At 41.6% G+C, this 27,515-nt stretch overlaps 1 protein-coding gene across 2 annotated transcripts in view; it reads left to right on the top strand.

The window, feature by feature from the left end:
- The first annotated feature begins 5,044 nt into the window (after window positions 1-5,044).
- Chn2 (chimerin 2) overlaps window positions 5,045-27,515 on the top strand; it is a 296,829-nt gene continuing 274,358 nt past the window's right edge. Inside the window, exon 1 of one of the 2 annotated variants that reach the window (XM_078039919.1) lies at window positions 5,045-5,565. In XM_078039919.1, the coding sequence (XP_077896045.1) occupies window positions 5,517-5,565 (49 nt within the window). In that variant the 5' untranslated portion in view covers window positions 5,045-5,516. The remainder of the gene's footprint in view (window positions 5,566-27,515) is intronic. The other variant, XM_005319154.4, reaches the window with a different exon arrangement.

Below are 27,515 nucleotides of genomic sequence, written 5' to 3'. Positions count from 1 at the left end.
TTGATTCTGGAGGTTAAGAAAAAAAAAAAAAAGAGCAAAACAATGACAAAAAAACTGCTGAAAAGAAAATTGGATAATAAAAAGTTGGACAAAGAAATCATGAACAATAGCTTTAATGCCATTTTGGAGATCCTTTCTGTAGTTGAAAACTCTGTCCCAGTTGAAACCTATGTATCCCAGGAAGGAATGGAGGGCATCCTAGTGTAGGGTCCCCAGGCAGGGCTGCAGTTCCCCTCTCATCTTCATTCCTGGTCCCAGTATACTCTGTGATATGCAGTGAGTGCTTAGTAAACATTTCTGAGTAAATTAACAAATGTATAAATGAACATTTTGTAGAGAATAAACCTGTCGAATGCTTTCTGGAAACAAATTTTGAGAGTAAAAGAGCATAAAACCAGCAGTGGAAGATGTGTGTGTGTGTGGGGGGGGGGGGACCAATCAATAAAAAACACTCATCCCACATTTTTTGCCCAGAGGAGGCTTAGAGCTCTCATCACTTTAGTTTACCCTAGATTTTTCTTAGGACATCGAGGGAAGAAAAGAGTTTTGTAATTTTAAATGTCAGAAAACAAAGCCAGAAGGCACAATATGCAGACGAAACCATATTTAATGATTTCCTGAACTCTAGGCTTTTTTTTTCTTAAGGAAGAAAAGCCCTCATTTTTTTCTCTCAATCTGTGTTTCCCCTTAAAGAGACTTTAGCTAAGCAGCGTGTGCGTGTGCGTGTGCGCGCGTGCGTGTGCACGCATGCATGCAAGCAAGCTAAGTGGCCAAGCAGGAAACTCCAGGCAAGGAACCTGAACTCCTCCGCAGCTCAGCCACAAAATGCTAGAATACCTGTGCTTGCAGCTTGTGTCGCCACTAGGGGTCCCCAGCAGCAGGCGATGTGCACTGGGAATTGGGTAGCTCAGGCGGCAGGCCTCCCTTTGTCTGCACCCCAGGTGTGGACTCCTCTTTGTTCAGAGGCAGGGCTGCTACCTGCAGCGTGAGAGCTGGCTCCTGGCTAGCCGCACCCGGGCTGCCTGCACACCTGCCTAGGAAACCCACTGCTCCCCAGCTTCTGCCTCTGGTACTCCGGCCCATACCCCCAAGACCCAGTATTTTCTCTCTAACAGAACTAGTATCTTTATATTCGAAAAAGGGCTTGAACTGCAAAAGGAAATAGTTCTCAGAATGACAGAGGGTATATTGATGTTGAGAAATTGATGGCAAAAGGGCCACTGTTCAGGCTACGGTAGAGTATTTGCCATAAAATATTTAAAGCTACTTGACAAATAGCCTCACTGTTCTCTTGTGAATGCTGGTCACTGGATTAATCTTGAAAGTAAGGAATATTTCATTCTGTTTAGCACAGGCAAAGGGAATGACCTTCAGGAGGAAGCACCCCAGAGTGCCTGAAAGGACAGAGCATAGCTCCAACCACGACAGCGAATTCACCCTGCGGTATTTTCTTGTCTGCTTTTATACTTCAAAGGAACACTAAAAGAAAATAAACAGATTATAGTAACGCAAGAGCTACCCTGTAAACAATAAATTACACGAGTTATAACAGCCAAAGCCATGATGTGGCGTGGGATGAGGGCTGCCAAGGTTTGCTCCATCAAAATTTTATTCTTTTGTTTTCATCATTTCAGTTTTTCTTGTTCCTGGCAAAGATGGTGTTCTTACTGCCAATCAACTTCCTTTTGTGATCCAGTGTGTTGCTCAAAGTCCTGTCCTGTTGCTCAGTGGTCACAGCCACTTGGGTGCAAAGTAATTGGTGCACAGGAGAACCATTTATGGATTCATTGATTCCTTTGTGTCCTCATTTATACAGTAAATATCTCCTGAGCACTTACTGTTTGCAAAGAATGATAGAGAATACAAGGGCTAGGCAGATAAGAATCCTGCCTGCAGGAAGCTTTTCATAGACTAGCAAGAGAAAATATACACCAAAATCACCATTAAAATAGGACAGAGCAGAGATCTGCCAATGGAAGAGGAACGAAAAGGACTGGGGGAATTCAACAGGTGGAGAGCTAGCTTCTGGCTTGGGAATCAGATAAGATTCTTCAGACAAGGTATATTCCTGGTGGACCTTCACCAGGGGTTGGATGGGCTGCAGAGGGGCCCTGAGTAGAAACAAGTGCTGTCAGCTCCAAGGGATAGGACACAAGTGAGAAAAGGGCACTTTTGTGAAGGGGACAATAGGAATTAAGCTTCGAAAGGGAAAGGTGGAAGGCTTTGAATGCCAGTGGAAGCTAAATTAAAACAAAATGGTAATTTTTTAATCCTATGTAGACCAGATTATCCCTATACCACTTTTATCCATAGGTATTTTAATATTTGATTCTTCTAGACAGTATAGCTATCTAAAAACAGAAAGACTAAATTGGATTTAAAACAGATCTAAGATCTCAGTAGCATCAATATTCCCTTTTCTGCTGCAAACAGGAAAGACCTAATGCCATACAGGAATGAATGAAATATATGAACTAATTTTCTCATTGGTTCCATTTGGAGAAATACTTTGGAAGCAAGTTCACAAGCAGGTTTCTGAGCCTACTGGTGGAGAAGAAGGTTGGCATTATGTTTCAGGCCCTGCCTGCTAATTTACTGTTATAAAACATTTCATAGGGAGCAGCAGGCCTTTAGGCCTCTGAATTGAAGAAAGATGATAGTGAACAACCATGCATGCTGGGTTTTCTCCATTGGTTATGCTTTAACAGTCCAAATGATCCATCAGCTTTCAGATTTCAGTTCTGAATCTGGAGCTTTGTGTTTATTCTTCAAAATAATGGGCTTCTGAGTTATTGTCCATTTCTTATCAATAGACAGGGCCTCACCTTACTCAGTCACCACCGTTTTCTACTTTTGCACAGCACAGGGTGGCTTGCGGGGTGGGCCATTCATAGCAAGTGCCCCTCTGCCCCTTCATCTGTCAATCTGGAATAATAAAATAATCTATTTCTCTAACTAACCAAAGTTCTATGAAGGCAATTCTATCATCCAAACAGCATCTGATATTCTTCTGAGACTTCAGAAATGAGTAATGAAACCCATTGCCTACAGCTCAATTTGGGACAAAAATCACATAAACTTTGGGCTAAAGCTGAGATATTTCTCCAGTAGCCTAAGTCACTGCTGATTAGTTATATCCCCATGGCAGTGGAGGAAGCAAAATTGTTCAAACCACAGATTCCATCTTTCAAGTAAATAGTTTATAGTCAAAACTACTCCAGGTATACTGTGGCTTCACACATAGCATCCTGTTTAATCTTCACAACATTTCACATTATCAATATTTTCATTGCAGGTGGAAAAACTGAGACTCAGTGATCTAAGTAATTGTTCAAGGCCTCAAAGCTAATAAGCAGCAGAACCAGAGTTTGACCCCAGGTCTTGTCATTTTCAAAGTCAGATGGCAACAACCCTGTTAGGTGACGTGGCCAAGTCTACCACCTAACGATCTGAAGGGAATATGGATTAATAGTCAAACAAACAAATACTGTCTTCCTTGAAAAGAACTCTGGGGAAACAGGAAATCCCATTTGGATAGAGGAGTCTAGGGCATGATGGGCACATGTCCCACAGGGATCTGGCTGAGGCTGTATCAAGGCTGAGGGCACAATAAGAAAATGGAGTGAGGGTGGGGGAAGTGGTGGTGTTTGGGTCTCCTTGTACCACAAAGGGCTATTTCAAGATTCAGGCAGATGAGGCCAGGAAGACATGGTCCAGTGTGAGGAGAGAGTGCTCATGAGTCCTTCAACTCTTCAGCAACCCATATTGAGAGAGAGAGAGAGAGAGAGAGAGAGAGAGAGAGAGAGAGAGAGCGAGCGAGCGCCAGTGAGCACACACGCCAGCCTACTGGGATGGTATCCTGGAGGGAAGTTTTAAAAAATAGTTTAAATCAACTAGAAAATGTGACAGGAGTACATATTGTACATATTTAACATTTATTATTCACTGTGTGTTAGATGCTTGGTTAGTGTGGATACCCCTAGGACCTGGCTGGCTTCCTGTGTCACTCCTGATAATTTTTAAATGGACTATGTCCTTTTAACCATGTTTTTAAAAATTGAACTACCCCCAATGTGAACACTTTCCATTTTGCTATATAATGAGAGTACTTTCATTCCTTTAATGTTTGCTTTTTCCTTTGATCTAACAATTTCTGTTCAAATTTCACAGTTTTCTGTTGCTTCAGGATTGAAAGAACCGATTACCCTGCTGGGAGCGTGAAATAGACTTAAAAAAATCTGCATGATATTTCCTCCCAGTGAAATTAATTTAGGTTTAAATACAGCAGGAAGGTATACACCTTGCGCTCCAGTGGCTTTCTCTCACACACCTAAGCAGTTTCTTATCCTGAAAGGGCACAGTCACCTGCAGCCAAGTGCTAGTCTTTTGTGAGGCTCCTTTTGGAGGCACTCTTTCTCTTTGACACCCGGCTTTGTGTAGGCCTGATGACACATTTGGAACTCTCTTATTTCTCTGAAGGCCAGCCTCAGAAGTCCAGTGGACCCTAGAGGCCCTGTCTGTGGTCGGGTTTTAAGTGTAGGAGAGAATTCCTGGGTGTTTTAGGAAACGCACCTTCTTGCAGGGCAAGGGCCATCAGCTCCAGAGCAACAAAGGACAATTTGAAGGGGATTGGGAGAGGCGCTCCACAGCGTCCCTGGCATCCAGGTCCCCTTCTGCACAGCACCCTGTCCTAAGTGATCCCGCCTTTGCCCTCTGAATCCCCCACCCACTCCGACTCACTGCTCCAGAGCTCTGCCGGGCGCGGCAAGCCTCACCACCTCCCCCAACCCTCGTCCCCTTCAAACCCCAGAAGCAGCGAAGCGCTCCGCAACGGGTCTCGGCCCACGTTCCCCAGCACCTCGGGGGTCGCTCCTGTGACCAGTCTCCCCAACGCCCTATAGTTTGCATCCTCCCCCTTCAACCCCCGTCGCAGGAGCTGTCAAGCCCGCGGCAGCTGAACCAGCTCCCGAGCGCCCGCGTCTTCTCTCCTTCCTTTGTGTGCGCGCGAGCGGAGTTGGGGCGGAGGGAGAAGGGGGAGGTCGCTCTGTCTGTCTGTCTCCCGCCGCCTTTGCCCGGTCTGCTCGAAGTGCGGTCGGGAAGGCGGGAGCCCAGGGGAGGGTGCGGGGAGCTGGCGGGGCGGCTCCGGGCCGCCTGGGCGCCCTGGTCCCAACAGCGCACGGGGAAGCGTGGACGGCAGTGAGACTCGGCTAGAGCCAAGATCAACCGCCCCGGCCTCCCCTCGGCCTCACCAGGCTCCCATCTAGCCCCCGACACCCAGAGAAAAACGTGCAAAGGCGCAGAGAGGGACGGAAACCACAAATAAATAGCGGCGGCAGCAGCGCGTCATCTGGTGGAGCAGGAAGTGCAGGCAGAGTCCGGAGGCTGGTGCTTTCTGCGCGTCCCCAGGACTTTGCCATGGGCTGGGGGCCGAGGAGGCTGCGAGCAGCCGGGCAAGGGCAGCGGCAGTGGCGCCCGCACCGGGGCTGAGCGAGCAGAGACGCGCGGGGCGCGGGGAGATGGCAGCGTCCAGCAACTCTAGCCTGTCCGGCTCCTCGGTATCCTCCGGTGAGTTTCAACTCGTCGGGCGCGGTTGCCGCGCGGGGTCTTGCACCCTGCACCCCAGGGTGGAGAAAGCCTACCTGTGGCCATCCTGCCCTCTCACTGGGAGTCGGGGCAGGCGTCCAGTGTGACACTTGTTTGGTTTGTCAGCAGCTGGGTGCCCTTAGCACCTCGGCGCCTGATATCTGACAGCAAAGAGGTGGGAGAGCAGTGGCTCCCTTAGTGTACGGGCACCGGAGTGTAGGGGCTTGGGGCGCAGCGGGCGAGCGGCGAAAGGAGCAGGGCAGGCTCTCACTTTCTGGCGCAGCTGGAGCGGGGGCTGGCGGGGCGGGGAAGGGTTAGGGCGAAACTGGGCGCCCAGACCTGTTTGCGGTGCTGCGCCCGCTACCTTGGATACCCAAATCTGAAGCAGAGGGGAGCAGACCCTCGCTCCTCGCAGACTTGGTTTTCTTTGTTTGTTTCAGAAATTAGCTCCGTGAAGACACTCGCTTGGTGCATGGGTTTGAGATAGTAGCAATAAAGAGATTGTGCCTTTCTGGTCCTGATTCAAGTGGGCGAGGGGAAGGGAGGGTCCAACCCAGCCTCTGACTCTTGGCACGTTTAAGTGTGTGTGTGTGTGTGTGTGTGTGTGTGTGTGTGTGTGTGTGTGTGTAAAAATTTCCTGTGTTACTTCTTAGACATTTTTCTCAATAAGACTTTGTAATTTCACTTTCAAGGTGTATCCCAACCCCCTTTTAAGTGTGGCTGGGCAAAGGAAGGGCTTCTTTCAGCTTTTCTATGGTTGATCAGCAGGTCTAATTGAAGAGAAAAAAATTGCTAATGAATCCGAAGGAGTAGGAATCAATAGAAGCAGCCCCACTGGTTTCTGAGTATGACAGGTTTCTAATCAGAGTGATGCATTAGGCAGAATTCCCCTACCTCTCTGGTCATTGAAAACTTTAATAACAAACCCCAAAGGAATAGCCGATAAGACATTTAGCGTGGTATACGATATTCAAGGGTCAAGATCTCAAAGTCCTATCGGAAATGCTCAATGTAGTAATATTGTATTATGTCATATTGTATTCCTTTATATTACCCCAAAATTAAACTCTCAGGAAGAAATATCCTTTTTAAAGGTCTTGAGCAGCAGGCCAGGCATAAAGGGAACAACATCCCTATATGTGTAACTAATTAAATCATAAATGAAAGGTGAGTTTAACTAAGGTGCAATTGTGAGGTGGCACAAGGTGATCTCTAGAAAGCCATCTGCTATCTTTCTTGGCAAGTTCAGTTCCAGGGAAATGGCACTTCCTTTATCTACCACTGCCAACTAATATAAAACAGTATTGTTAGGTGTATCATGTAGTTCAAGTTTCTGGTAGTAGCAGCCAATGGGGCAGAACAGTCATATCTTATTAAGAGCAGCAACAAGTTGACCGCCTGTGGTTTTAATTCTGAGAACTCAGCAAATGCTACAGCTTATTTTTAGTACCCTCAAACCACTGCTGCTGCTCTTCAATTCATTTTGGTTGACTAACATTGAATTTAAAATACAGTGATGTTGGCTTCCTATTAGCATATGGTTCTCCCTCTCAGAAAGCTGCCCACTCAAAAGTGAACTGGTGGGGGAGAGATGGCAAAGGGAAAGAAGAATGGAGGAAGGACAAGGAAAATAGTACGATCATGCGATTTACTGGTGGCATAAATTGCAGATGCTGTGGCATCAGAATTTTCAGATCTTTAAATAGCTTAAGAAACCTGATTGAAAATACTAACCCAGCCCTTGGAAGAATATGTTGATTTAAGGCAATACACTATAAGCTTTGGATGATGGAAATTGCTTTGCAGATAGGGTAGGGATGCTTCGGATGGTTCTTTTTGCTGCTTTATGTATCACTGTTTTTAATAGTAGCAGAAACTAAGAAATTGTATGAAAGCTGAAATTTAGAAAAGTGGACATGGATTTGTTATTTGGTGTGAATCAACCTATCCTGTATATTGGCTCATTCACCAATCCATGAGGCACTTTGTCTTGAGAAATACAGAATTATAGTTCCTCTTAAGCACACTTACCATTGTGTGGATCATGAATAATTCAGAGGATGCAAGCAATTCACACCTGTGAGAGGTGTTGGGCAGGAAAGAATAGAGCCTGCTTGTCTCAGCAGCTGTGTTCTCTCGGGCAAAGGCCAGAATCTGAAAAATAAGGCAACTTCATTAACCTATTAATCAGCATATTCCAGGGCCTACTATGTGCCTGGTAGTCCTGTATAATCCTCAGCGTCAAAGAGGTTAAGTGAGGAAGATAATTCAAGGATTCCTTTTAGCTCTGATGTTCTGGAATCAGCGTCTTTGAATTTTGGCTCCACCATTGACCAGCTGGGTATCTTGGCGGTATCTTGTTTGAGCCTCAGTTTTCTCTTCCATAAATGAGGCTAATACTATTAATAGCACTATTTAACAGGAGATTCAGATAAGAGGGGATTCAGATAAGGAGTGTAGAGTATTTAGTAGGGGGGTTGGTACTTATTAAGTCCTTGGTGCAAAAAAATCTTGTCTTTTGAGAGATGAAAAGAGGGTGCTCATTGTCTTAGACTTTGGGTGCAGAAATGAGTCCAACACACATGAAATCTGCTTCTTCCATCGTAAGCTAAATTTGATCTTGAGTTTTGGGCTCCATTGAACAAGCATTTATTGAGCCTCTTCCAGGTTTCAGGCATAGTTTTGAATGTTTGGTCTGGAAAGATGAATAAGATTCTTCCCCTTACCATATGCAACAGAAATGGACAAGCCAAGAACAACCTATGTTCCAGTTTAATCAAGTCAATTTTGTAGAGCAGAGTACAGGGGAAGGAATTGATTGCCTCAGTTTGGAGCAGCCATTGAGGGTGACATATGAATCGGGCCTTGAAGGATGAGTAGGTTTTTCCATACCGATTGAGGGACATTTCTGAAGAGGGAAGAGCTTCGGTCAAAGCCTGGATATGGGGAAGTTCATGGCTTTATTCAGGTTCCTTAGGGCTTTGATCCTTTTCCTTTGGAGGAGGGAACTCTTGCCTGGCAGTCATGATGATTGGCCCATAGGCAACAGCATGCACAGAGTTGCTGGATCAGTTAATGCTACTGCTGATGCAGAAGGCTTTCTTTCTGTTCAGGTAGCAGTGGGTTCCATGGAACAGGAAGCCCCAGGACATAGTTGGGCCATGGAGCACTAGAAAAGGAACAGTTGATTCTGTAGTATCCAGCACAGACCGAGGGGATCTCAACATGGCTAAGCTTTTCTGAGAGAAAAGGCTGCAGGAGCCTTAGGTTTGGTTGTGCTTGTACAAAGAGTACAGCTCTAATAATTTACTCAGTATTAAGCTCAAAGTCATCTGATTTTGCTGAGGATAGTCTCTCACTTGCTGTTGTTTAACTACATCACCCAAGTGTGTCCTTTATTCCGCATTACCAACCGAGAGATAACAAATGAAATAATCGGGTTAAAATTAATTTAAAAATATATTTTCTGAGAACTCTTCAGAAATTTTCTTCTGGAATATTCAATTAGATATAAGAGAAATTGCTGTGCCTTTGTTTTAATGATAACTGTTGGTAATTCAATTGCACAATCACCTAGATTGGCAGGAAGGTTTGATTGCTTTCATTATTGAAAAAGAGAGAGAGAGAGAGAGAGAGAGAGAGAGAGAGAGAGAGAGAGAGAGAGAGAAAGAAAAGTCCTTATCCTTAAGCTTTTAATCTTGCCTGTGGTACTTGATTATATTCTGAAATAAACAATGGATGATTTGCAAAACAGTTTTCTTAATAATCATGGGTTACATTTGCTTTTATAATTGAAATAGGAACTTTGGGGGCATTAGTGATGTGACTGTCAAATGGATCATTTCACTGAGTCAAGAAAAAAATGAACCCAAGCAAAGTAATAAGTAAATGAAATATTCCCAGTAACTGAACAAGGTAGAATATTAAATTTTAAAAAGGCCCCCAGGATAAGAAGTTAAGATTTTGAAAACACAGGTACACAATATTATAAAAATGAAGTTGATGCAGACTTTTTAAATTAAAATGCAAATGGAAAAAGGTAAAACTCAACATTGTGTGCAAAGTCATCAAAACATTAATTGGGAAAAGAACATTCCTGAATGGATTGAGATATTTTATTTATTTATATGGATTTATACAGCAGTATAGGGGGCCAGGTAAATAATGCCATTTTCTGTGGTCATACTGGCATTGACCCTAGAAATGATAGATTGTGACCAGTGATAAGTCTTCCATATTCCTAATGCAGAAGGCAAAACTAAACTCTAGTAATTCTGAAAAGACTTGTGTATGTGTAATTAGAAACTCAGTGGGTCCAATACTATAAAACCATATCACTGAAACAGATACTCACACTGAGAAGTTCTCGTTTGGGGCTTTGGATTCTCCAGAAGTTTTCTTCTGGAATATTCAACTATGTGTGAAAGAAATTGCTTTACCTTTGTTTTAATGATAACGGTTGGAAACTAAATTTCACAATTACATAGATTGGCAGGAAGACTTGATTACCTTTTTTTTTTTTAAATTTTAAATCATGTGCACAAAAATTCTGATTTAAAGCATTGCAAATAACATTGCAAAGTTAAAATTAACCCTGAGAGAGAAATCACTCACTCAGATGAGGATCATGGGTCCTTATTTTGCTGGTGGCCTTTCCATACCTCATTTTCATGCCTTCACTGTCAATTTGTAGTAACTCAGATGAATCCAGGAATACAGAATCTGAGAAGTAAAAATACTTGTTTTGAGTGTATTTGTTATGTTTCGACTCTTTCTTTAAAAAAATTTTTTTTTTAGTTGCAGATGGGACCCATAACTTTATTTATTTATTTTTATGTGATGCAGAGGATGGAACCCAGTGCTTCACATATGCTAGACAATCTCTCTGCCACTAAGCCCCAGCCCCAGCCTCTATGGTTTGAATCTTAAATGCCCTCCAAAGGCTACCTGATAAAGGCTTGATCCCTAGGGTGGTGCTATAGGCAGATGACGGAAACTTTAGGAGTTGGGGTCTGGAGAAGGAAGTTAAGTCATTGGGGGGGTGTAGCTTTGAAGGACCTTGACCCCTTCCTCTCTGTCTCTGCTTCCCCCACCAAGAGGTAAATGGACCTTTTCTGTCACATGTGGCCCACCATAATGTTCTGCCTTACTATAGGTGCAAAAGCAATGAGGCCAAGTGACCATGGACTGGAACTTCTGAAATTGGGAGCCAATTTAATTCTTTCCTCCTTTAAGTTGATTTGTTTCAGGTGTTTTGTCACAGTGGCGGAGAGCTAACACAATGTTGCATATTTGCAGCGTTTGACAAGGGGCCGACTGATGTATGTATTTTGCTGAAATGTGGATTCCCCCCCCTACTAATCCTATGAAGTGTATTGGATGAATCTGTCATTTGTTCCACTTTTGAGGGATGCCAACACCAGGTATTTTCCAAGGCCAATCTGTGTATGGTTCATCTGGACATTGTGTTCTGTGGCCTGCTCCCTGGGGCCTGGCCTGAGTGTGAGCCCTGCTGAGGGCCGTCTGCTGCTCCGTAGGGTCTCCTGTTTGTGCCCAATAGTGAAAATAAGTGGACATTTGGTTTGGAAAACCTGTACACAAGCAGTATCACACTGGTATGTTTTAGAATAGAGTTTTCTGCCAGAAGATCCAGATTCCTGCCAAGACAGATCCGGAGAAAGAAAAACGGACCTAATGCTAGATAGGCTTATGATTAATAGCACCCACCTATCACCTCCTGGTCATTTATCTTTTATGAGTGCATTTGCATCACATGACTTCTGAAATGTCATTTAATTTTCAAAACAAATGAGTTTCTCTTCACTTTCTTTTTCTATTTCTTTCCTTTCCTCTTTTCTTCCCTTTCTTCCTTCCATATCTCTTTCCTTTTCATTTTCCTTTCTTCTCTTTCCTCTTTCCTTTCCCCTTTCCTTTCTCTCTTCCTTTGCTTCTTCCTCTCCCTCTTTCTTTTCCTCCTTTCTTTTTCCCTACCCCCAAGCTGTTATTTGTCTGTTTTCTGTTTAGGGATGTTTTCATGAATTTTGCATTTGGTTTACTTTGTTGTGAACATTTCCAAACCCTGGAGCACCCTGATGTCTCTCCTTCCATTTGGCATGTGGGAAAGGAATTACACATGGATTCAGGTCAGAGGGTCAAGATGGGCACCTGTGACATAAAACACTGACGTGTGTCTCAAAGTTACTAACAAATGCAAAGGTTTATTTAAAGCCTCCATAGCTAGAGTAAGCCAGCTGGTATTAGATATGTGCTGACCCTAGAGGCTGTCAGATCTGCTAGGGACCTCTGTGACTGTCCATTGGGGTCTAAGGCACAAGTCCTGGGATAGGAACATGTTCACGAGGTGAGAAAACTTCCTGCTGTGCACCTCTGGTAAGCCAGCCACCAGCTGCTTGTGCAAATAACCTGCTTTCTTCCTCATTTATAATTGATCATACACCTTTGTGGGAGTTTATCTTTGAATACAGTATGGCAGAATTACAGCATCACTTTATTTTTGATGTTTGGCCTGATAACATCACACACTCTCACCCCTTTTGCAGTGTAACATTAACAGCATAAAAGTATTATTTTAAATCAACCAATGTTTAAATGTCCTTCATCCTTAATACAAGTTAGACTGATAGGTCTAGAATGAGGAGGATGTTGTTTAATAGATTTTTAACACTGTGTAAGTAAGATCAGGATCCCAGGCACTCAGGACCCTCCAGTGCCTCTCAGCTAGTTGCTGGTGGAGCTAGAGCCAGAGCTGTCATCCGGGTCCCAGGCTCCCATAACATCAGTTCTCCAACCTCCTTCCTGGCTCACCCCAGAGAGTAGCATCATCCTTAGAGATTTTGTTGCAGATTTTTTTTTCCCTGTCTGGATTCATGAAGGCTGTTCTGTTTAATTATTTAATACTTTCTAAAAAGAAGTCATAAAGTGCCTTGTGTTTTAAATGGGTCTTAGATCTTAAAGCTGTTGTGCCTATGGAGGCACAGAGATTTAAGTGAGCCAGGCCTGCCCCAACTATAGAGCTCTATGTCTACAACTAGATCCACTAGCCACAGGAGGCTACTTACATTTAAATTAAATAAAATAAAAAAATCAGTTCTTTCTTTGCACTAAGCACATTGTAAGTGCTCAACAGCATACATGGCCGATGGCTACCATATTGGACTATGCAGATATAGAACACTTTTATCACTGGGAAGAAAATTCTGTGGAACAGCACTGGTGTAGTTTTAAGACAGAGACCTAAGCAAAATGAATAAGCTAAGGATTGATCAAAGGCTCTCTTATTTCAGTGTTTGTTCCTTTTGCTCTTTAGCTTATATTTCATTAATTTCACAAACTGACTTTAAGAAAATGTCATTTGTTTTATAACTTTGAGGGAAACTCTGGAATGACAGCTGGAGAATGATGCTTGGAACAATAATTAAATGTCTGTAAAACTCCTTTAGTCTTGAGGCTTGATTCAAGTTAAAAAAAAAAAAAAAAAAAAAAAGGTCTGCTGTTTCCCTAATGGTAACTCAATTTCTTCTTGAAATAAACCCAGTGAGTTGTAATTTCACCCTCCAAAAGGAAAAACGTGTCCATGTCCAGAAAAAGTTTGGATCTTACAGTTGTATCTCTTCCAAAACATCATAAAGAAAATAGGAAAATTGTGAATGTGTGGACTGAGGTTGCTATGGCACATACAAGCATGTTATTTAAAAGAGATTTTCTACCAACCTGGCCATCAGCGAACAGTTTGGCTAGAAGTATTTTGCTTCGACAAAAGGCCCACATACAGGGCAAAGTGAATGCATTGGGGTTTTTTTTTAGAAAATAAAGTTGGCTTTTGGAATTTTAACCTCATTTAATTGGGAGAAAATGTATGCAAATAAGATGCAGGAACATGACAGTTCCTGAGAAAAGGAAGTAGTTCTCCTCCTTGAACTTCTTCTACCATCTTCAAGTACAACAAAGTGTAAAGGTGTAAAGGTGGAAGATATCTTTAAAGTGTCAAACAACTGTCAAGAAAGAGGTGGATGTTGTGGCCACTGGAGTCAGGAAGACTGGCATGTGTCTTATTCCTTATTGGCATGAGCTCAGATCACAGATGTAGGGCAGTATGAATCACAGAATCACTGGGTGATAATCTTAGGCAATTCTTTTCTCATCAGAGGTCCAATTCCTATATTTCATCACCCCCATGGTTGCCCTCCATGCCCCTATAGTACTGGCTGAGTTTCAAGGAAGGGAAACCTAGCACTTCCTTATTTCACATAAAATGCCATATTTGCAAAGTAAAATGCCTTTTGTTTAATGATTTTGCTTCCAAGGAATAAATCTGTGAGACTATAATGGGACAGTAAACAAATAGGAAGCAAGGACATGGCTTTGGGAATAAGTCTTCTGCAGCATTGACTTACAAGGGCCTGATTCTCATGACCTAAATTTCCCTGTCCAATATGGCAGCCACATGCGGCTATTGGTCCTTGAAATGTGACCAGTCTAAATTGAGATGTGCTGAAGTGTAAAATACAGGGTTCAAAGATAGTAAAAACAAACACAAAGAAATCAAAATATCTTGCTAATAACTTTTTAAGATTTTTGAATATATGTTGATATATTTAGACTAAATGAAATGGATTTTAAAACTAATTTTACTTTATTTAAAATTAAAAAATAATGTAGTTGTAAATGGATAGAATGCCTTTATTTCATTTGTTTATTTTTATATGATGCTAAGGATTGAACCCAGTGCCTCACATGTGCCAGGCAAGCACTTTGCCCCTGAGCTATAGCTCAGCCCCTATTTTAAAACTTGGGGTACTAGGAATTGAACCCAGGGGCATTGTACAGTGAACAACATTTTCGGCCTTTTTAATTTTTTATTTTATTTTTATTTTGAGAGAGGGTCTTACTGTGTTTGTTGGGATTGGCCTTGAGCTTGTGATCCTCCTACCTTAGCCTCTTGAATCACTGGGATTACAGGTGTGCACCACTGCACCAGACTAATTTTATTTTATTTTTATATGTTTAATGTAACTACTAGAATATTTGAAATTACGTGTGGCTCACATTATCTTTGTACTGGACAGCAGTGGTCTGGATGAGTCCAGTGAGGATGCTGTAGCCTTCATTACAGAATCCACCAGACCCAACCTGCTAACTCACTGCCCAGAGGCCCCATGGTTGCAGCCTTGCATACTTTGCAAGCCAGAAACTCATCCTCTGTCCAAAGGCACTTGAGCCTTAATTCTCAGATCCTGAATCTTACATTGATTTTTGAAATGATGTGCCATAGAGAGGGACAGTTTGGGACGTTTGTCAGGTTTCTGTTTAGACAAATTTTGCTTTTTGTTGTTTTGTTTTTGATTGTTATAAATCCAGACTTTAGATTTATGTACACTACTCCTTCCAGAGAAATCCTGCAATGTTCTGAAGTTGGAAAGGAATTGAGGAAACAAGGGACACATTTTTCTCTCTTCTTGTGTAGAAAACTCTTGTTTGCTAGCCTTTGCACAAGGTGTTCTACTGTAAAATTGTATGTGTGTGCACACGTATGGTTATGTTTGTGTTTCGGTGTATCTATATAAACACAGAGAGTGGAAGTGGATTAGATTTCAGACAAAAGTTATTTCTAACTGAATTTGTATCATATCTACACATTAATATCAAGGGAAATGAAAGTCAAGCCTAGCATTACTTTTAGTAATGAAAGAATCCACTTGGGATTATGTTAATGATGTGTAGATATTAATACACATAATTTGGCTGCCTAATATTGATTTAAGTTGCTCATTTAAATTCACTTTATTATAGGAAAATTAGCCATTTTATTTTACAGTGCTGGTCCCCACAGACAGTGAAAACATTAAACCATGTTTATTAGGTAAATAATACTATCTCCTGGCTTGCATATGCAAAGAGTGCACAATTCTGTCTCCCCCAGTGTGTACCCTTTGAGTTAGTTTCTGGTTGTTTCCAGCCAGGTGTCTTCTCCGCTATCTCCCTCATAAGCAATATCTGGGGTTGAAGTACTCAGTGACCAGGGCACAAACATTTTTTTTTCCCTCTGGAATTATGCCCTAGGACTGAACTTTGGCCACATGGGAGCCCTATGCTGGTTTTCACAGAGTCAAACTAACCCATGTGTCTTTTTTTCTAAATATGAATTCTTTCTCAGAAGGAAAAGCACTTGGTAGGGGCTTTGTAAATGCTGCTGAAATCATTAATTCATATTAAGAATGACCACAGCAAATCCTAGGTAAATGCACATGTAAGACACGATTTCAAGTTAGAATGTCATTTGTCCCAAGAACAAAATGATTGCCATAATACCTATTTGGTTCTGTATTCTAACCCCAGTGATAGCAGTAGGGGTATTTTGCAATAATGCACAGCAGCCTTTCAGTGAAGAGATGCCCTACTGAATGTTACTTTCTTAACTAGCTGGGTGTAAAGCTGCCATTCAGGAGTTCCTGGAGACATGGTTGCATCCATCTGGAGTTTCATCTGTGTGCCGTCTATAGTAACGAGTTCCATCCATTCTCTCCCCATTGAATGGATTGGTATTTCTTTCTATAGATTTAAATTATTTAGCTCTCTGAAACTTGTTTCTAACATCCACCTTTGGGCTTTGTAAATAAACGTAGTGTGAACTTCAAGAGTGGCATTGAGTGACAAGAATTTGGAAGTCAGAGATCTGGTCCAAGCATCAGTACCAGCTAGCCCTGTTAACCTGGACCTCTCTGAGTTTCCACTTGTTCGTAAGAATCAGAGGTGTAAATGTGTGTGAAAGAAACTTGAACATTGAAATATGAAACAGAAAATAAAAATATTAGGTTTCAAGTGGTTCACATTCTAAGAAGATGCTTTGTAGATTCCTTTCCTAGGGGATGGTAATCATTCAGAGCTCACGATCTTCTCAGATATATGAAAAAATTTCCCTCAATACATCACCTTGCTTGCCTATTTATTAATTTATTTATTTTCGGTGCTGGTGCTAAGAATCAAACCCAGTGCCTCACACATGCTAGGCAAGCACTCCACCACTGAGCCACAACCCCAGCCCCTCCCACTCTGCTCTTTAATAGCTTTTAAAATCTTGAAGTGCAATTTCACTAGTTGAAAATTTTTCTGCTCTGTAAGAAAGTGGTATGTGTCTCACAATCCCAGTGATATTTTAGATTAGCTTGGGACACTGCTATTTATACTTTCCCTTCTAGAGGAGTGGCTCTTTTTAAAATTAAAATTTATGTAAATCAATACACATTCTCCTCCATTTAAGATGAGATTACTCTCGATAAACTTATTGTAAATTTTAAATATCCTGAGTTGAAAATGTATCGAATACACCTGATCAACCACACATCATAACTTAGCAACATGGACTCACTAAGTTGCCAAGACTGGCCTCATAGCTTAGCAACATGGACTCACTAAGTTGCCAAAACTTGTGCTCCTCTTGCCTCAGCTTCCCAAGTCACTGGGATTGCATGGTAAAGTGCTTGACTGAGAGCTGGGCTCACTGTCCCAGCTCAGCATCACGACAGAGTACCTATTGCCCACTTTTAGCCCAGTGTAAGACTGAAACTCAACATTTGAAGTGCAATTTCTTCTGCATGCATTGCTTTTGCACCATCATAAAGTGAAAAATCATTAAATCAGGGAACAGTCTGAATGTGCAAAAGAATACCCATCATGGACATGCAAGTCATAAAGCATAGCAAAAAATCACAAGCAAGCCACCACCCAAGTTAGGAAAATTACCTATCCTTGAATTTTCCTCTGTACTCTTCTCCCTTCCTTTCCTCGTCTTTTTTTTATTTCCTCTCTCCAAATGTAACCACTCCCTTCAACTTTCTTATTCTCTTGCTTTTCTTTTTTCTTTTTTTTTTAAGAGAGAGAGAGAATTTCAATATTTATTTTTCAGTTTTCGGCAAACCCAACATCTTTATTTGTATGTGGTGCTGAGGATGGAACCCGGGTCGCACGCATGTCAGGCGAGCGAGCTACCACTTGAGCCACATCCCCAGCCCTCTTGCTTTTCTTTTAAAAATAATTTTGTCACATATCACTAAAACACACACTCCACAAAAGCAGCTATGTTTGCTTTATTCGGTGCTGAGTCCTCAGTGCTTTGCAACAGGGTCTGATCTGCAGTCAGCACTCTAACTAGATGATGGGCAAATGAGTACATCTGTATGCCAAGTGCTGTGTCATAGCAGTGCCACTGTAGCCCCTCGTTTTCCTTTTGTCTGCAAATCAGCTCTGTGAAGACCCCCTCATGGGTTCATTTTAGCTACATACCTTCAATGGTTTTCAGATTTTTTTTTTAACAAAGGAAATTCATGTATTTTTTCACTTAGTGGCAATAGACTCCCAATAAAATCACATAATCTTTGCTGTATCAGGACTTCCTAATTTGATTTGCAGCTCACAAGCCCATTTCAGAAGTGAACAGTGGACCCTTAGGAAACTTATGTAGCCAAAGTAGAGTTCCACACAGAAGGCTGCAGAGAAATATTTTACAACTGATGTAATTTACATGCTACAACAGGGATGAACCTGGAAAACATTATGCTAAATGAAAGAACCCAGTCAGAAAAGATTGAGTATTGTGTGCTGTTGCTTATATGAAACCTGTAGGATAGACAAATCATGAAAACAGAAAATAGATTAGGTTTCCCCCCACCACTTGGGGTTAGGAGGATTGAAGAGAAATAGGGAGTGACTGCCAATGGACATGGGTTTCTTTTTGAGTTAATTAAATTGATCTGTTTGTGGTAATGGTTGCACTATTTTATATATTATACATATATATATATATACACACACACATGTACATATTATATATAATATTAAAAGTCATCAAATTGTTCACATTTAAACATATGAATTGTGGAGTATATGAATTATATCCCTTCGAAACTTACTTTACAAAATGCCAGGCTGGGGCTGTAGCTCAGTGGTAGAGTGCTTGTGTTGCACACATGAAGCACTGGGTTTGATCCTCAGCACCACAAAAAAAATAAATAAATAAAATTAAGATATTGTGTCTATCCACAATAAAAAATATTTTAAAAGAAATGCCAAAAATGGATATAGTAAGAATAAGGCAAAATGATTATAAGACCAGCGGATGGGGGAAAAAAAAAACCCTTGAATCGAGTTGGTCCTGGACTGGGTGCCTATAATCAGACAGGAGACATTTCTGTCCTACTCACTGAGAATATCACCAACGTCATCAACACTTCATCTCTGTGGCACCCAGCCTGCTTTGCTAGGCTGAAATACTACCCAGGTGTGTCTGTCTCAACTGTTCTGGGGGTGTTTACTTTTATCTTAAGCAAGTAGAGGAAAAATGCACTTCATTGGATCAAATCTAAATATTTCTTCCCATTTTTATTTCCACGATTATCCTTTTCCTACTGCCAGCTGCCAGTCTCCTCTGATGGTCACATAGGGGCACAAAGGGACTTGTTCTCTATGGTGGGTTTCCAAGGTCAGTTCAGCCTTAACTGCACAAATGTCTCCCTTCCTGCAACACCCAAGAAATGTGGCATTCTCTTTCTGATTTAAGAATGAGTAAGGACAGCAGGTCTTCTCTGCTGATGCCGGACAAAGCAATTAGTGCATTTCTCATGAGTAGTTAATTGAATTTTTATCCAGCTTTCAAAACCCTGGGTACAACTCTTATGCCCTCATAGTAGAAGAAGAGTCATCCAGAAATCAAATATTTCCACTATGTCCCTGGTGCTCCTGACTAATAATACTGTGATGCATCTGTTGCTGCCTCCTGATGCCCCCACCAGATGGGTGCCCGTGCATTTCCAAGGATATAGTCTACTGGCTCTTTTGTTGTTTCTAATCAAAGAGCTGATACACTTTGATCACCCAGATCACAGTACTATGAATACTTTGTTAGAAAGACAAAATACTACACAGGTGAAGCTGTCTCAGATGTTCTGATAGTGTTTACTTTTCTACCTAACAAGTAGAGAAAAATGCACTTGATCAGATCTAAAATATGAATTAGTACAAATATAAAAATTTGTACACCAACATGCAGTATACTCTAATGACTCCAACTAATAAGCTTCTTTTAAACACCTGCTGATTCCAAATGCCAGGTTGCTAGATGTTTCCTCTTCCCCCGTGTTTAGTGACTCTTAGTGCAAGATTGTCTTTCTGTTGGTTGGACAGAGATTGGCTCTGGCATGGTGCTAATGGAAGTAAAGACTGGTGTCTTTTGGAGAACAGAGTCCCTGGGAGGCCTCTTTCTTGGACAGGCTTCAATATTCTGTGGCCTCTCTGTGGCTTACTTTCCTTTATGCTCTTCACCACCTGTCCTCTTTCTTTGTCCTCACAGGACAACTGAGATAGCCTCCCCCACCAAATACAAATAAATGTCTATTCAAAGGTGTGTGAAGACAAAGTAGGCACTGACATTTCTTCCTTAGTTCTTAATGTCCCATTCAGAGTATTTTCCTGGCATCCAGAGGAGGAAATAAAGTATAGGCTACAGTAGATTTGTTGTTCTTTGTCCTCCCTTGGATGAAATCTGATGGTCCCTGGTCTCCAGTCACACTCACGGGACAGATATTATGCCCTGTGCTGGCCTCTGTCTTAATCTTCCTAAGACTTTTTTTTTGGTGGGGGGTACCAGGGATTGAATTCAGGACACTTGACCACACCCTCAGCCCTATTTTGTATTTTATTTAGAGACAGGGTCTCACCGAGTTGCTTAGTGTCTTGCCATTGCTGAGGCTGGCTTTGAACTAGTGATCCTCCTATCTCAGCGCCCCAAGCTGCTGGGATTACAGGCATGCACCACGGCGCCCTGCTCCTCCTCCTAATTTAATGTCACAGGCCAAGCTATCTGTAACAAAAGAATCAGTGTTCCTGGAATCTGTCATCCATTCAAACTTTTTCCTCTGGCTAACAGCAACATGTGTAACTATCTCCCCACTTCCTGACGAGGCTGCAATTATTCTATGGGTTAGGTTTCAGCTGCAAACACAGAAAACCCTAATTGGAAGTGCCCAGGTAGCATGGTTCTGAGAGCTGGCATCTTGCTCTCTCTGCTTCTCTGCAGTTCTCCCAGCTCTGCCGTCTTGGTGGGTAAGCTTTGTCCTCAGTCTCTCCCTCTCCTTATGGTGTCAGGATGGCAACAACAATCCCTGGCATCAAAACTAGAAACAGACAAGGGATACTCTTTTCCTCCTCTCTCTGTGGAAAATGAGAAAACTCTCAGAAACATCTTCTCTCCCGTAAACCTCCCCTTGCCTCATTGGCTATAGTTTTGTCACATACTTAGATATGAACCAATCACTGGCAAGGAAATAGGATTCCCATGATGCACTTCATGCAGCCATGATCTCTTCCTGGAATGGGGATGGGTCAATCTCTGGTGAAGGAGTGGGAACTGGACAGAACAGGGTTTTGTTAAGGAGGAGGGTAAAGAGGAACAGAAATGTCTTCCACAGGTAGGTCATGAATGTCCTCAGACCTTGGAATCTCTTAAGGCCATGTTATGGTTTTGATGTGAGGTGTCCTGAGACAGTGTGAGAGGGTTCAGAGGGGAAATGATCAGATTGTGAGAGCCTTAACCCAATCTGTGAATTAATGCCCTGGTGGGATTAACTGAGCCAGGTGGGCTGTGGCTGGAGTAAGGGGGGCATTAGGGACGTGGCTTTGGGGTATATATTTGTATCTGGTAAGTGGAGACACCTTTTTCTGCTTTCTGATCTTCATGTGATCCACTTCCCTCTGCCATACTCTTCCACCATGATGTCCTGCCTCACTCTGAGCCCCAGGGAATGGAGCCTGTTGTCCATGCACTAAGATCTCTGAAATCTGGAGCCACCAAATAAATTTTTCCTCCCTTAAAATTGTTCTGGTTGGGTCTTTTAGTCACAGCAGTGAAAAAGTTGACTAAAACAGGCCACCACAAAAACAGTTTTAAGACACATCTCTTCTCCCAATCAAAGGACTTGGTATAACTTAGCCAAGGGCCAAATGATGATTGCAGCCCTTTCCTTTGTAATACTATCACTCCCTAAAAATGTGAGCTACTTCCCTACCAAATGAAGGTGAATGACAGCTTTTACTGATGTGTTGCTTTCACTTGTTAGTGCTTGATGGTTTGAAGTGCTTTGTGTATAGTTATGGAAAAATATAGGTCCATTAATTTAAAAAAATGGAAAGACTCTTTAGCCCTAATGAAAAGTGGGACAGTGTGTGTTAAAGGTTTTGATTCTTGACAGAGGAACATCCATGGGCCTGACACAAGCTGGAATTGTATTGTTAGAAAGTCAGGGGAAAATAATAGATGATTCAACCCCTTCTGGTTGCTATGGCAAGGAATTTTTAAGGCTTTTATTTAGGAGAAGTAGTGATCATTAGCAGCTCTTTGTTTTTAAAACAGAGATCCCTGCAAACTGTCAAGGCTCCAGTAGAATAGATGATTGGCACCTAACTAGAGAAAATCTTAGATTATTTGCAAAGAAAAGAGAACAGGCCCCAAACAGCTTTTGGACAGCAGGTTTGTGTTTCTCATTTTTAGGGCAGACTAAGGGATGTAAAGATTCCTGGGCTAAAAGTCACATGACCCAAGTCTACAATAGTTCTATCTCAGCATTTACTTTCTCTGAGCCCTGGGGCAAATGACATTATCATTTTGTAACTCTGATGCTCATCTGTAGAATTATTAGGTTGGACTAGATCATCTGCAAGGGTTTTTGAAATTTTTCTGATTCTGCCTATTTCCTTTTGCTAATATAAGATGCTGTGGTAGTTCCCCCAAGGGAGCATAGCTGTCCCCATCTGCATACACACATATTTCAAATAGTGGCTACCCTGGGCATCATTTGCTTCTGGTACCCAGTCTGTAAGATGTAAAGGACTGTTGGGTGCATGCTTTGCATTTGCTCTTCAGCCCACACTCTAAGTAAGCCCAGGGATATTCCAGGCATGCCCTAGGGCAGTGTCATATAAACCTCTTGGAATATGACTCATACTAAGTAATACATTTCATATCACAATCCAAGGCGCATTCACTCACACAAATGCATAATTCATTCAATGTATATTTAATGAGTATTAATCATTTTCTAGAGGTGATAGATACGACTGCAGTGAATAAAATGGACCAAATTTCTGTTCCTCGTGGAGTTTTTAAACAGAGAGATAGTAAATAAAGAAACTATAATAAGAAACTATAGTATGTATAAGCATCTTCATATATAATTGTATTGTATGTAATTTATTTTGGTATATTAGAAGGTGATAAGTTCTATGGAGAAAAATATGAGAAAGTGAGACAGGAAATACCACAGGTAGGGGGGCTCTGAATTTTAAGTTGTGTGGTCAGGGAAGGCTTTACTGAGAAAGTGACATTTGAGAGGGAAGGAACCCTTGTGCCCATATCTGTGAAACAGCATTACAGACAGAGGGAGCAATAGGTGAGAATGCACCTGGAATGTCCCAGGAATAGGAACAAGGCCAATGGGGCCAGAGTGAAGGAGGTACATGGGACTGAACAGGAAGGAGGCTGGCAAATCATGGTGGGCTTTGCTGGCCCTCATAAGGACTTGGGTTTCTACACTGAGATTGGCATCCCTGGATGGTTCTAGAAGAGAGTGCCATGATCTGAAAGACCCCACTCTGGATATTATAATTGAGAGTAAACCAAATACATTTCTGCATGCATGTGCAGGTGTGTGCATGCACACATAGAAACACAAGTTCTACGAACAGCACTTACCCTGTCATACCTGATGCTTCTGATATTGTCTTTTCTTTTGTATTTATACTTATTCATTTAAAAATCAGGATAAAGGGGGTGACTCAAAGTGAGGTAGGGAGGGAGAGCATGGGTGGAAAATTACCTCTAGATAGGGAATAGGGGTGGGAGGGAAAGGGAGGGAGAATGGGAATAGCAAGGATAGTGGAAGGAGACGGTCATCATTATACAAAAGTCATGTATGAAGATGTGAATTTGGTGTCAACATACCTTATATACAGAGATTTGATAAGTTGTGGTATAAAGGTGTATTGAGAATTGTAATGCAAAAAAATTATGAAGGTAATGCACTCCTTTATTGTGATGTATGTAAGAAATTAAAAAAAAAAGTCAGGATCCACATGTTGGTTTCAGGATCCACTATAGAGCAGTGGCTAGCATTTTGTAAAACAGATAATAAATTGGCCTGGGACCTCAGAGATATGGTAGATTCAGTTTCTTTGTGCCAAACACAGTTGTGGTAGATACAGCATTTGATGTAGATCTTGTAGTCATATGTTAAAATGATTTTCAAGAAGTTTATTTTTGTGTTTGACTTGCTGCAATGAGAGCACCATAATATTGCATGATCATTTATAAATTTTTTCTTCTTCCACATATTCATTAATTTATTTATTCCCAATTCATACTTTAAATAACTTTTTTATGAAAAATTTTTGTGTGAAAAATTTCAGATATGTTCCATCCTTACTCGGCTTCTTATCACTCAGCTTCAACAGCGATCAAATCATGGCCAGGTGTCACCCCCATCCCTGGGATTATTTTGACACAAATCCCAGACCTGGCATAATTTCATCTGTAAATATTTCAGTTGGTTTCTCTAAAATATAGGGAATCCTTTTTAAATTTAGAAAATATGCAGTATCACTCTGGTGTTGATGCACACTCACCCAGTCAGTCTGATTGGCAGTGTCTTTGTTCACCAGTTTGCAAAGGGAAATTCAGAAGACCTTCTTGGAGAGGACCTGTGTGGTTGTGCATTCTTTCCCCTTTTTCTGTAGATGGTGTTTCTGGATATTTCCAAAGCCCTGATGAAGCAGGTGCCGTTCCATCCCTCAAAACGAGTCAGTTCAATCCTGATTCTTTTTTAATACTTTCACTGATACTGAAATACAGCTTGCTTTTCTGTGGCTCTTGACTAATCAAACAGTAAATACCTTGCATAAGGTCATGGATCTTATTCAACTTTGTACCATCTCAGGGACTTAGGACGGATCCTGGCACACAGCAGCCCTCACATTTTTGTTAATATTTTACTTGTGTTTCTCTATAGAAGTTGGAGTAACTTCTCCCCTAGCCTTCAGCCTGTCACTCCTTTTTTGGATCTGAAATGTTCCCCAGGGTCTCATGTGTTGAAGGCTTTGTCTTCAATGCAGCAGTGTTCAGAGGTGGGGCTTTTGGGAAGTGATTAGGTCATGAAGGCTCTGACCTCATCAATAGATTAGTTCATTGATGGTTTCATCATTTGACTGGACCATTGGGAGGTGGTGGAAACTCTAGGAAGTGGGACCTATTGAAGGGAGTGTTCTTAGGGACTACATCTTTCTCCAGCCCCTTCTCCTCTGCTCTCTCTGCTTCATGGCAGGCAGCACAAGCTGAGCAGCTTTGCTAGACTCCACCTTCCCTGCCATGACATTCTACCTCACCACAAGCCCAGAATTGGGTCCGAGCAACTACTGACTTGAATCTGTGGAACTGTGAGCCAAAATAAATCTTTCTGTCTCCAAGTTGTTTTTCTCAGGTATTTTGTCACAGTGATGAAGATCTGACAAACACAGGCCATATGTCGCGACTGTGTTGAAACCCTGACTTTTCTAGAAAGTCTCATCTGTACCAAGATGGAGAGCCTTTCTGAATCAACATCCGCTTTCTGGGAGGAACCTTCAAGTTAAGCTCAGTTCTTACAGAATTCTTTATCTCTTCTATTTCACAAACCCATGATCCTTATCAATACTGGAGTGCTCATCTTCTAGAGGTATCTGCCCTCACTTCTATTAACAAATTTTTGACTGCAGACTTATTTGATAAGGGTTACATTTTTGAAAATGTTGTCATTTCTGAATTTAATTTTTTTTTTCAGTTTTAGATGGACACAATACCTTTATTTTATTTGTTTATTTTTATATGGTGCTGAGGATTGAACCCAGTGATTTACACGTAGCAGACACTCTACCACTGAGCCATGACCCCAGCCCCCTGAACATGATTAATAGTTATAATTTCAGATGATGATAAATAAATATTTTTACATTTGAATACATGGTATATACTAATCTGCTCTTGGCTATCCCTTATTTACTTATTACCCAAATATCTTATCTATGAAAATTGTCAGGGAGGTGCAATACCCTGGGTCTTATTCTTCTCATCCTTGCTTTCTCCCACCTTTCCCTCTTTTCTCTGGTTGCTGGGAGCCCTGGTGTAGGCTCTAGGAACATAAGGAGATGTGAAGCAGCCGTATTGGAACTTTATTCTGAGTTTGTCTCCAGTGGACTGTTGCTCCATGCATGCAGAGACCCTGAGGTCACTCGCTGCTGGCAGAAGGACTGTCACACACTTCTTAAATTTTTTTTGGATGGATGACTAAATGAATGGCCCTCACTGTAAAGGAGTTCACAGCCCGAAGTTGAGGAGTGAGTGTGCACTTTGTGAGGCATTGTAGAATTGTGCATTCATTGTTAGTCATAAATCCTTGTTGTTCACACTCCTTGCTTCCGTTGCTACCACTTCTGTGTTATTTACACCCTCTAATAGACACCAGCAGAGGTTCTACATGGGGACACTTACAAACAGTGGCTCAGGTCTCCGCCCCTAGATTGAGAACAAGAAGAGTGGGAGGCTGTCACCCATTCACTTTTCCTGGCACAGTAGTTCTGTCTCCATGAAGCACTCCCAGTTTTCCATTTTTTTTTTCTGGTACTATAAATGACACAGTCTTGGGAGAACTTCTGGATGTCCTGATTAAGGGTCTTGCTTAGCCTGGAGCCAGGCCTCTAGTCACATAATTTCGTACCAGGAGGAAAGCATTTTCAAACCAGCAAGCAAGTCTGAGTCTGTTTTCTGAGGTCTTTTTTTGTAGTTGAGTTACAATTTCATGTTTATGGTGTGCCAGGAGACATTTACTTCTGGTTAACAACAGGAATTAAAATACTTGTTGCTATGTCATTCCAGGGCAAGGATTTTTTTTTCTGGTGGAAAGTTATATCCTTAGTGTGTGTGTGTGTGTGTGTGTGTGTGTGTTTGTGTGTGTTTATGTGTGCTCACATGCATGCATGTGTTTGTGTCTTTGTGTCATAGGCCAATTCAGCTCCCCAGGGAAAGAAAACTTGGAAAGAACCATAACCTATGGGACAAAGTTTTAGCTACTGTCTTTTGGTTTTGAATTTTTTATTCCTCTTCCTCAAGTGATTGATTCTGAATATGAAAGAGTTCTTTTAAAGGGTGGAAATGATGTCATTTAACATTTCAATAGTTATAATTAATTAATCTTATTATGTAAACCAATTTTTAAAAATCTCCAGGTGGGATTTGCAAGAAGCCTAAGTAATTCTCTAGGTGGTGGGATGATTGACAATCCAGAGTCAAAATGTCAGAGAAGCAGCTATTTTTAGGAGGCTGGAACTTCTCTCTTTTTCTAAATATACGTTCTGGTTACTAAAAGAGTCCTTGTAGATTTCTCTCAAAATTGAAAATGTGAGAAAAGGAGGAAATTACAATTAATAGCCTTAAAATTCCAATTAATCTCTCAAATAGTGATTAATTTCCAGAGACATGGAGACTCCGCAGTATATCTTAGGAAAAGGAAAAGACAATTAGGATTGGGGAAATTGGTAGAGGACACTTGGGTAGGTGGAAATCCCACCAGGATTGAAGACTTCACTAGGATTGAGATAATTGACAAGGCTGGCAGCCTGCCAAAAAATGGCATCTACTGCATTTTCTTCTTAATGGAGCAAATGTGCCCATTTTGAAATCCACTGACCATGTCTCCTATCTCTTGTCTCTTTGTGGAAATCTTCAAAGGATTTGTTGTCCAAATACATTGCTTTCTTTGTTGCCCTTTAACTTATCATTTGGTGAGGCAGTGGGCACTACTCTCTCCTGTGCTTGCAGCCAGTGTGGGCCTTCTCCCTCT

This window comes from Ictidomys tridecemlineatus, chromosome 2 (genome assembly GCF_052094955.1).
Source record: "Ictidomys tridecemlineatus isolate mIctTri1 chromosome 2, mIctTri1.hap1, whole genome shotgun sequence".
NCBI classification, from domain to species: domain Eukaryota; kingdom Metazoa; phylum Chordata; class Mammalia; order Rodentia; family Sciuridae; genus Ictidomys; species Ictidomys tridecemlineatus.
Note: the sequence above shows the minus strand (reverse complement) of the source record. Positions and strands in the feature narration are given on the sequence as shown.